We start from the raw sequence: 11,991 nt of genomic DNA on the forward strand, positions 1-11,991 counted from the left end.
GTGTGTACCACTGCGGGCGGGTTGTTCCACTGCTCATAGGTGCGTGCTGCGTAGGGGTAGATGCGATCGTTGATGATCTGGAGTGTGGTCAGTCCGATAGACTTCATACTGCTGAAGTAGGCCTCCCAGAACCATCGCGCCTGAAAACACACACACACACACACACACACAACACACACATTCAGCAGGGAACACACACACATTCTTGTTTAACAAGTTTTCTACCTATTCCTCAGGATCAGATATTGTTTTCATAATTGTTGGAAGTCATAATTGAAATTATGCGTAGGGGTGTGTGTGTGTTAACACTGCAGATGGATTGATCCACTGCTCATAGGAACGTGTTGCGTAGGGGTGTGTGTGTGTGTGTGTGTTAAGGAATGAGCTGGGTTGTAGTAGACCCAGTGGTTGTAAACACTCAGCTGGAACAGCCCTGAGACAAAGTGGAGCCCGAAAGGGCGCGCAAAAACACACACACGTTAATGACCATTTTCACACAGTTGGTCGCGTGGCTGACCTGCATGTTTTAATGAGACATTTAAACGACATGTGGGGGTCAGCAAAGAGAAGGGCAGCGGCAGACCAGCTATAAAACACACACACACACACACACACACACACACACACACACCAGCAGCAGCAGCAGCAGCAAGATAGCCCCATATCCTGCCATGCGGATACATTGTCACATCAAATAGCAACATGCTACTTCCTAAGAGAGGCTTTGCAAATCACCTGAGACACATCTCCTTCGTTAGCATGATGGGCTGATTCAATTCAGCTCCTTGCCAGCTAGCGGTATTTTGTGGGCAGTTATGAGAGGTCCACTTGCTAACATAATATTACTAGTTGACAGATTCCACGCAAATAACCTCACATGCATTTTTGGATTACAATTATGAGGTTGAGGGAATAACCTGTCTATCTTTACAAAAGCTAAGCAACAACAGGCCAAACACATTCGAGACAACAGCGTAGCGAACCGTAAATCAGCCTCGACTGGATCAGCTAGGACTACAGCAGAGCACAGCGGCCCCTACCGGCCAAGACCTTCAATCCACACACACACACACGGACACACACAGACACACACACAGGGCTCAGCAGACAGAGATAAAAGACTGGGAGGGAGAGAGAAATAAAGAGAGAGAGACATAGAGAGAAAGGAGTAGAGAGAGAGAAAGAGAGGGGAAGGGGAAGAGAGAGATAAAGAGAGAGAGAGGGGAAGAAAATGTCCAGATGTGAAGTGGCGTAGAGTGATGTGTAAAAGGTGCAGCGGCACCTCATAAATCCTCTGTGTGTGTGTGTGTGTGTGTGTGTGTGTGTGTGTGTGTGTGTAGAGTGAGAGAGAATCCTCCCTCGACCCGAGCCCGTCTGGGTGCCTCGCCCCCAACACCCAACTCACGGCACCTAAAATTCCCAAACACACACACAAACGCACACACACACACACACCTCATATTCCTGATGTCTCTGAAATGTAACCCACACATTCCTCACGTCACCTTGAATACTCCCTCAGCACACACACTCTGATAAATCATCTTTACACACTTCTCACACACACTACTGCCACCTCCCCCAGAGTACAATCAGACAGGCCACACCCAAAGTATTTGTGAGAGTGAGAGTGTGTGTGTGTGTGTGTGTGTGTGTGTATGAGTGTGTGTATGTGTGTGGGTGTGTGTATGAGTGTGTGTGTGTGTGTGTATGAGTGTGTGTCTGTGTATGAGTGTCTGTTGAGGATGCTTTAAGCAATACATCACTTAGGATCTACACAGTGCGTGTATGCTAGCGTTTCTGAGCGTGATCTAGGTATTTACTTGAGTGTGTGCGTACTCGAGTGTACGTGTGTGTGTGAGAGAGGTGGGTGTTACCTGAGAAACTGAAACCAAAAGTGACACATTAGAACAGCTGTAACAAAATTCAAGTCAAGGAGAAGGACTTTACACCCCACAAGGTGGGTCATGCCTTTGTCTACTTCAATCCATCTCCCACACACACACTCAAACACACTCTAAGACACCAAGCTCAGGTCATGACCTTTCCAGCTGTACGTCACACCATGTTAACCTTGAGCAGCCTGAGGCAACTGGCCCACACAGGTCTCCATTTGGACTCCGTGGCCTGTGCTGTGTCAATCAACCTGTACCCAGCAGAAGTCCATTACGGCTCTAACACCAGCACAGTTTCACTGGACGCCTGCATACGCCTTTACCCAGCAGGGGTTCACTGATGCTACGCTAAGCAAGTGCTGTTAGCGATACCTGCAACTCAAAGCTCTAGAGAGGGCAACAATACTAGCCTCACCACTAACGTGTGTGTGTGTGTGTGTGTGTGTGTGTGTGTGTGTCTGTTTGACAATTTATCCATACACTCAAAGATGTGTGTGTCATACCTGTCTCTGCATCTCCTCTACTTGTCTGTGTGGGATGTTCTTCAGAATGGTGTACATCTCAGGAAGCTTCTCCTCTGGAATCACCACAGACGCTCTACACACACACACACACAATATTGGTACTAGAACAAGTCATTGTGGATAATTACCATCTTACTTCAAAGTCAAGACCAAAACAATCAAGTGAACATGCACGCACACAGACACACACATACACGCACACAGGGACACACACACACACAGGCACACAGGCGCACACACATACACACGCACTCGCACACGCAGTACCTCTTCCAGTCGAGGACCTCAGAGAAGGGCAGGATGTAGGAGTCGGCCATGATGACTGGAACACAACCAGCCTGTAGAACATCACTTAGAACTGCCTGGCCCAGACGAGCACCTCGCAGAACCACGCAGAACGAAGACTCCTGCACCAAAGCCAGCGAGATGAACACGTGTGTGTGTGTGTGTATATGAGTGAGTGAGTGAGTGAGTGAGTGAGTGAGTGAGTGAGGGAGTGAGTGAGTGAGTGAGTGAGTGAGTGAGTGAGTGAGTGAGTGAGTGAGTGAGTGAGTGAGTGAGTGAGTGAGTGAGTGAGTGAGTGAGTGAGTGAGTGAGTGAGTGAGTGAGTGAGTGAGTGAGTGAGAGAGTGAGAGAGAGAGAGAGAGAGAGAGAGAGAGAGAGAGAGACAGGAGGTGAGAATGTGATGAGTGCTAAAAACATCTCTACAGTGTGATAAGGACTTCCTGTTGGATTGAAATCATTTCATTATCCCATTATGGCACTATCACACACACACACACACACACAGTAGCATAAATCAGACATTTATCAGTGACATGTGCTAATCTGTTAGATATGGGAAGATCTCCCTCACTCCCCATTACCCCAGTCTCTCTCGCCCGTGGACAACGTGTCCCAGATGTGCTGCCCCTTTTCCAGACAAGATGAGAAGTGTGTGTGTGCGTCCGTGTGTTTGTGTGTGTGTGTTGCATGTGCATGAAATAATTGTCTATGCATGTCCGTGTTTAAAAGTGCAGGAGTGTGTTCCTCGGTGTGTGTGTGTGTGTGTGTGTGTGTGTGTGTGTGTGTGTGTGTGTGTGTGTGTGATGAGTGGGGTTTCCTGTCTAGACAAGGCTGGACGGAAGATGCGCTGAGAATCAGCAACAAGACATGGCCAATCTCCCATCTGTGTGTTTTCATGGGTATGTCTGACAGAATGTGAGACCCAATTGACATGCACAAACACCTCAACACATCCCATGCATGGACTATGTATGCATCCCCATCAGAAACACAAGCAACGGCATCACACTAAAGAAATACTGTACTACATCTTACAAGAATACATCAAACCCTCCTAGTATAACGTTTGTGTGCAAAGAAACTTTATCCCTCCTAGTATCCCTCCGTTTGTGTCCATGTAGCTTGTGTACACCATAAAATGGCCCTAAGACTGTGAGTGTGTGTGTGTGTGTGTGTGTGTCCCACCTGGAGTATCTGTGGGTAGTCGTAGACCTGTCCCCTGGCGCAGCGCTTGCGGGGTGATTGAGCTTGAGCGTGTGTGTGTGCGTGTGTGTGTGTGTGCCCCTGCGAGAGGTTGCTGCACTTGTCCAGCAGGAGGATGGTCTCGCCGTTCTCCTCCTTCAGCCGGTCCAGCTCCACACGGTACTCCCTGTGCAGCGCCGTCTGGGACGACAGCAGGAAGAACCGCCGAGGACTAGAGGAGAGGAGGAGGAGGAGGAGGAGGAGGAGGAGGAGGAGGAAGAGGAGGAGGAGAGGGGGAGGAGGAGGACAAGGAGAGAGGAGGAAGAGGAGGAGGAGGAGGAGGAGAGGAGGAAGACAAACAGAGAGGAGGAAGAGGAGGAGAGGAAGAGGAGGAGATGGAGAGGAGAGGAAGAAGACAAGGAGAGGAGGAAGAGGGGGAAGAGGAGAGGAAGAGGAGGAGATGGAGAGGAGAGGAGGAAGACAAGGAGAGGAGGAGGAAGAGAGGAAGAGGAGGAGGAGGAGGAGAGGGGGAGGAGAGGAAGAGGTGGAGGAGGGGAGGAGGAGGAGGAGAGGAGGAGAGGGAAAGGGGTAGGGGGTGGGGAGGAGGAGGAGAGGAGGAACACAAGGAGAGGAGGAAGAGAGGAGGAAGAGGAGAGGAGGAGGAGAGTCATGCCTCATGTCTACCAGTCATATCTGTTGTCACTGATATCAATCAACAGCAGAACTGACGTCCAGATCAGAGTAATGATTATTTCACTACATCAAATCACATTACATTCACACTAGTGTATTTATCAGGAAAAGAGGAGATACGGGTGTGTGTGTGTGTGTGTGTGTGTGTGTGTGTGTGTGTGTAACCTCCTCACCCAGGTTGCCTCTCAGGTAGGTCCACCTCTGCAGAGAGGGGGCTGTAGACGGGAATGCTGACATCATAACCCTGTCTGTAGGTCCATGTGGAGAAACCACCGCCAGCCAACAGAGCCCTGGAACACACACACACACACACACACAAAGTTTCTTAATATAGTCATCAGCTCGCACACGTTTACAATCTCGCACACACATGTATACAGTAGATGCGCTCACACACCACACACTGATTGTTATTGCATGTCGAATACCGTATAGGCACACACACACACACACAAACACAAAGGGATTCTTAATGTGAATCAAAGTTGTCCCTTAAATCAAGCAAATAGCAACTCATCTGTTCTCATTATATGGTGTAAGAAATCATAAAACACACACACAGCTGGTGCTGATGAGGACGCATGCCAAAAAAGAGCACAGCTGAAAGAGCCAATGAAATTCCCAAAAGCTTTAGTTAAGGAGCCACCTAGACACAGACACACATGTAAACGTTTGCAAATAAACACACACCCATGGAGATACAAACATACACGCACAGTCCTTAACACACATGTACGCTCTTGTGAGTGTATGTATAGGTGTGATGGCTTCTGATGTGAAGGGGAAACAATGGCAGTTGTAAATAACAGCTGATTTTTTGGACTGTAGAGTGGGATTTACACTGGAGAGAGTTCAAATGAAACACACTTCTGCACCAGATGATTCAACCTTCGAAGGAGAAGAAGCCACGTCAGACCTACAGCAGCCTGATGCGCTGGCGCCCTCTGCTGGACAGACACCCTTACACAGCCTCCCTTCTTATCGTACAGCAATACTGTGCAGGGCTTTACCGTTTTTAATACAGATACAGATATAGATACAAAGTCTTCAGGTGAATCTACAGTAACACAAATGCAAACATCCATGCTGGTGTGTGCTTGTATGTGTGTCTGTGTTTGTATGCGTGTCTGTGTCTCTCTCTCTCTCTCTCTCTGTGTGTGTGTGTGTGTATACGGCTCTCCATGTGTACAGAGCAGGCATTAGTACCTGTCTTAAGCCATAATGAGTGTATGTGTATGTACCCACCTGTCTCGGGGCACATCTAGAGCAGTGTTGTAGTCTGGTGGTCCACCAGGCAGCATGTTGAACAGCAGGTGGTTCATGCCCCGGTCCCATCTGATAACACACACACACACACACACACACACACACACACACACACACACACACACACACACAGTCTTACCACAAACCCTGAAGCAAAAACCTTTATTTCACACAGAGGTCAACCTCAGTTATTTCCAACCATACACCATATTTTTCAACACCACACCCAGTCTGATCCAACGTGTACATGTGTGTCTGTGAGAGATGATGAAGTTTTTGACCATATGTGTGTGCGTGTGTGTGTGTTACCGTGGTAATGATGCGAGGGCCTGCGCGGTCTCCCGGATGCGTAGGGAGTTCTGGTTGAGCACGTCTATAGAGGGCAGGAAGAGACAGGCGCGCGTGACGTCGTCCGTGTAGAAGTGGCTGTCGGACACGGCGCTCAGGAGCTCGTTGTACTCACGAGACAAACCCGTGCTGCTGATCGCCACGCCCTCCTCATCCACAAACCGCTGCAGCGGGTAGATGTACACCTACACACACACACACACACACACACACACACACACACACACAAATGAAAGGTTCAATTTAAGTTGTTGCACCAGAGATGCAATAAATTAGACACAATCCTGTGCACACATGCAGTGCTGCTGCTGACTATGTATGTGGTTGATAGTACATGGTAGTAATGCGCACGCACGCACACACACACACAAAGAGGTTAATAGAAGGTTCAGTTTAAGTTGGACATTAGACACAATCCTGTGCACACATGCAGTGCTGCTGCGGACTGTATGTGGTTCACATGGTAGCAGCAGTGGTGAACACATGCACGCACGGCACACAACGCAACACAACACAACACCTCATGTTTATTACGTTTTGGGATTTGTAAAGGTAGGAAGCAATACATACTCATTCACACACACGCGCGCGCACACACACACACACACACACACACATCACTCACCTTGATCCTGTTCTTGGGGTTGTACCCACAGCGGTAGACGTCGAAGCAGGTGTGCATGCGGCAGCTGAGGTCGCCCCTCTCGGGCAGGGGGCTGTTGGGCGCCAGGCGGGCCAGCGGGGCGTCGTGGACGCTGCGGCGCTCAAGGGTCCATTCGGCGCTGGACTCGATGGAGTGTGGCCAGAACTGGAACATGCCGGTGGCCAGCAGGCCCAGCAGCACCACGGAGAACAGAGTGATGTAATAGATCCGGTGCTTGGTCTTCATCCGCGGGATCAGCGCCGGGCCGCGGGAGCTGTACTTCACCGATGCGCACATGACCGCGCCACACACACACACACCACACACACACACACACACGCGCGGCACGCACTAGGGAGAGGGGAGAAGAGGCAACAAGGCAACAATTCAAGTTCAAAAGTTATTTGTCACATACACATTTATAATATACAAGTTATAAGTATAATGTGCAGTGAAATGCTCAATTTACTTCCCACTTGCTTAGTTCACTTTTCACAGTATGACACTGAGTGCTGCCTTACACTAAAAAGTGACAGGGATGTGATAAGTGACTCAAGAAGAGATGTGTGGGTGTCAGATCAGATTAAGCCCATTTATTAATTTAATTTAACATGGATGTGTTAGGAGTGTAATGTCCTCACGGGCCTTGTTTTACCCACATATCAAAGATATATTTTAGTTCACTGTCATGACGAGCAAGTAGAAAATCGTATTATTAAATATTATTCATATTTATTCATATTTCATCATCATTAATATTATTATTATTATAGGTATTTTCTTTAAAAATGACACAATGAGATGAACTGGTTACCAAAGTAGTTGTCAATTAATTCAATAGTTGACAACTTATCAATTAATTGTTACAACTACACATAACATTATCAACTGAATATAACTTTACATAGAATGGCTTTCTATTTCTATTGCAATTTACCATTACTCATTGTATAGCTTGTAATAAGTAATCTTGCATAGATTGAAAATGTATGAATTAATTATTACAACTCCACATAACATTATCAACTGAATATAACTTTACATAGAATGGCTTTCTATTTCTATTGCAATTTACCATTATGCTTTATATAGCTTGTAATAAGTAATCTTGCACAGGTAGGCTGATCACTTTGGACTTCACTTTTAGTACTACCTCCATGAACATACAACATCTCACTGCATTCCACTTCCACTGATACATAGGCTACTGCACCGCAGTGCCAGTTCCCTGTCCCACAATTTTCATCTATATAGTGTGTGCTTATTGTTCATGCGTCATATAGGCTACTGTCTCCCTAAATGTAACTTTGTATTGTTGTTATTTGTATGTCGTTTTGGACAAAAGCGTCTGATAAATACCATAACCAAATGACCATACCTGATGCAGGTAACGTTACTGATCTGATGATGAGGTTGGCTAGTCGCTTCCTAGCTCAGGGCCATTGCTCAAGACACAAGTAGTGAGTTGATGGAGGCTTATCGTCAACTTCTCATCACCAACACCAATAATAAAACGGACCCAGGGATATAAAATAACTGATTACTAATGTTAATGTCCCATGTTACATGCATTTCCAGTGTTCCCGTTATCAGTTACCGTTAGTCTGTTTCACATCCCGTCACATAAGCTACATCATACTGGCAAATGACATAAACTAGTGAGGGATGCAGAGGATCACCAAGCCAAACACGTAAAGACCTTGTGTATGGCAGAAATACAAAACTGTGAACGCACCCTAGCCTAACCATTTCCTTGTAAACATTACTTACTACGACTTAGCATAGTTAGCTAGTCAGCTAATGACCTGTCTGGCTAAAAAAAACACCAAACTTACCTTAATGCCCGACAGATGATGTCGCTTCACAAAAGTCAGAAATTCAATTCATATCCTCACTGACAAAATTAATTCCACATCTAGGTCTTATCCAGTTGTTCTGGCGAGTATATCTGATAACGTTAAGATCATAAACCTCGTCGAAAAACAGAAGAAAAAATACCGGAAACAGATTATATTTTAGTGCCAGTGGAAAATAAATCCCGTCTGCCCTCTAGTGCTTGGAGTACAATCGTTATTTAGCAAGAGTTGTTTTGTATGGGTTATATCCATTGGCCACACACAAGTGTCGGTAAGAGTCAAGGTGGCACAACTTGATTGGTGCCACTTCATTTGTTAGACCAACAGTAGTAAAATAATCCATGATAAGAGCAGCTGTTTCATTCTCAAGCAGAAAACCTAAAGGCGAGAGACACTACAGGTGAATGGGGTAACATTTATAACTAGAAAACGCAATTCCAGGGAATTACCAGTGCATGAAAATGCAAAACATATGGTGTGAAATATATTGTTAAAACAGATGATGTGCTAATTGACAACCAACATGATGAGGTTTAATACAGTTGAAATGACTGAACTAGGTAGATGAGGTTTAATATAGTTGGAATGACTGAACTAGGTAGATGAGGTTTAATATAGTTGGAATGACTGAACAGAAAGGTGGATAGTTTAAAAGGTTAAATTATTTGCTAGGTAGACGAGGTTTAATATAGTTGGAATGACTGGACAGTTAAATAGGTGGATAGTTTAAATGGTTAAATTATCTACTAGGTAGATGAGATTTAATATAGTTGGAATGACTGAACTAGGTAGATGAGGTTTAATATAGTTGGAATGACTGAACAGTTAAATAGGTGGATAGTGTAAAAGGTTAAATTATTTGCTAGGTAGATGAGGTTTAATAGTTGGAATGACTGAACTAGGTAGATGAGGTTTAATATAGCCTGGCCACCTGGCCTAGGATTCTAATTGCTTAACGGCAGTCTTAACAGAGCCATATCCTATGCTTAAAGCCTGAGACAGAGTATATAGTTTTAAAAATGTAGATAGTGTAATGGATGTTGATAGACAGAAAGTTGAATGGATGTTGATCGGCAGATTGGTTAATGGATGTTGATAGATAGTTTAATGGGTGGATGAGTGAATGGTTTGAAGAGGATGAATGGATAGAAAGTTGGTTGAAATGTGCCTTATATCCTTGTAGAATGGAGAGATACAGAGAGAGTTGGCCTAGTTCAGCAGAAAGCAGTTGATACAGGTGCAATCAGTTGAACTGATTCTTTGATGGGGCCTAGATTTGCAGCTGGAAGTTGATACAGGTGCAAATCACATGCTAACAATGTTAAAATGCTAACTATGCTAACCATGTTACTTAGCTAACCTAGCTAATCATTTTTAGCAGTTATGCTAACTATGCTAACTAGCATGTTAACTATGCTAACCATGTTACTTAGCTAACTTAGCTAATCATTTTTAATAGTTATGCTAACTATGCTAACTAGCATGCTAACATGCTAGCATGCTAACTATGATAACCATATTACTTAGCTAACTTAGCTAATTATTTTTAGCAGTTATGCTAACTAACATGTTAACATGCTAATTATGCTAACTATGTTAACCATGTTACTTAGCTGACTTAGCTAATCATTTTAAGTAGTTTTGCTAAAAATGCTAACTAGCATGCTAACATGTTAGCATGCTAACTATGCTAACCATGTGACTTAGCTAATCATTTTAAGCAGTTTTGCTAAAAATGCTAACTAGCATGCTAACTATGCTAACCATGTGACTTAGCTAACTTAGCTAATCATTTTTAGCAGTTTTCCTAAAAATTCTAACTAGCATGCTAACTATGCTAACCATGTTACTTAGCTAACTTAGCTAATCATTTTTAGCAGTTTTGTTAAAAATGCTAACTAGCATGCTAACATGCTAGCATGCTAACTATGCTAACCATGTGACTTAGCTAACTTAGCTAATCATTTTAAGCAGTTTTGCTAAAAATGTTAATTAGCATGCTAACATGCTAGCATGCTAACTATGCTAACCATGTGACTTAGCTAACTTAGCTAACTAGCTACAGTGGGTAGGAGTCATAGTTGATGACAAGTAACAGTTACAATGGCTGAACAGTTAAAAAGTTCAGTAGTTTAAAGTGAAATATTGTAGTGAGGACTTTTATTTTGAAACAGTTTTTGGCAGAGGAAGCAGTTGAACAGGATGTGTAGTCTTAATAGGGCCAGTTTGTATGCTTAAAGCCTGAGACTGGCAGTTGGTCCAGGTGGCCCGAACACCTGCCATAGGATTCTAATTGCTTAACGGCTCTATTGTGATGTCATCAGCCCATGTTAAGTCTATGGGGAAATTTTGACTAGTTTTTAATTAATAGTTTAAAAAGTATAAAAGTTACAAAGTTGAAAAATACAAAGCCCACATGTCATAAGTAAGACCTACGTTAACATAGTTTGAATGAAGTTTCTAATGCTAAACGGTTTAAGCTGCATTAACTGCTTAGAAGAAGAAGAAGAAAAAGCCTTGGAATAACAGTACAGTGCATTTTCATGCACTGTAATAAAACGTATAGGCTACTCTTTTGATCCCGTGAGGGAAATTTGGTCTCTGCATTTATCCCAATCCGTGAATTAGTGAAACACACACAGCACACAGTGTACACACAGTGAGGTGAAGCACACACTAATCCCGGCGCAGTGAGCTGCCTGCATCAACAGCGGCGCTCGGGGAGCAGTGAGGGGTTAGGTGCCTTGCTCAAGGACACTTCAGCCGTGCCTACTGGTCGGGGTTGGAACCGGCAATCTTCCGGTTACAGGTCCGAAGTGCTAACCAGTAGCCTAGGCCACAGCTGCCCCAAAACGTACCCACTTGTTTATTCAAATGTTTTTGCATTACAAATAAATGTTAGGCCTATGTTTAGATATGCAAATGAGTCATTATCTACCGAAATATGCACACATTTAGGCCCATATTTCCAAATCAGAAAGGTAGCCCAAAAATCAATGTGTTAATTGTTGTATACAAAAGTGTTTACAGAAGTATTATTGGATATATTCAGAAATATTGTAAGTCAGATAAAATAGTTTTATGGATAAAATGTTAAATCATGAAAATATAGGCCTAAATAAAGGCTATGAATGGTAGGCTATAAACATATCCCTCTACAAATGGCCTATCAGCATATAGGGATAGAACATTTGTTGTGTGTAAGTGCAACTACAGTGAAAATCCTGGCATCAAAATATGAGAAAATAAGAGAGACTGATAAAAGGCCCTGTAAAGATGTAATTAAAACCTGCACAATC

The 11,991-nt window shown here is 44.2% G+C and overlaps 1 protein-coding gene across 1 annotated transcript in view; it reads right to left on the reverse strand.

Annotated features, from left to right (window-relative positions):
- Nucleotides 1-8,825, reverse strand: part of ext2 (exostosin glycosyltransferase 2) — a 21,687-nt gene extending 12,862 nt beyond the window's left edge. Inside the window, exons 1-9 of the mRNA XM_048231386.1 lie at nucleotides 8,672-8,825; nucleotides 6,819-7,187; nucleotides 6,155-6,378; nucleotides 5,825-5,914; nucleotides 4,753-4,869; nucleotides 3,890-4,118; nucleotides 2,687-2,826; nucleotides 2,399-2,492; nucleotides 9-140 (exon numbers count right to left, since the gene is read on the reverse strand). Of these exons, the coding sequence (XP_048087343.1) occupies nucleotides 9-140; nucleotides 2,399-2,492; nucleotides 2,687-2,826; nucleotides 3,890-4,118; nucleotides 4,753-4,869; nucleotides 5,825-5,914; nucleotides 6,155-6,378; nucleotides 6,819-7,133 (1,341 nt within the window). The 5' untranslated portion in view covers nucleotides 7,134-7,187; nucleotides 8,672-8,825. The remainder of the gene's footprint in view (nucleotides 1-8; nucleotides 141-2,398; nucleotides 2,493-2,686; nucleotides 2,827-3,889; nucleotides 4,119-4,752; nucleotides 4,870-5,824; nucleotides 5,915-6,154; nucleotides 6,379-6,818; nucleotides 7,188-8,671) is intronic.
- Between the last annotated feature and the right edge of the window lie 3,166 nt (nucleotides 8,826-11,991).

This window comes from Alosa alosa, chromosome 21, assembly GCF_017589495.1.
Source record: "Alosa alosa isolate M-15738 ecotype Scorff River chromosome 21, AALO_Geno_1.1, whole genome shotgun sequence".
Classification (NCBI taxonomy): Eukaryota; Metazoa; Chordata; class Actinopteri; order Clupeiformes; family Clupeidae; genus Alosa; species Alosa alosa.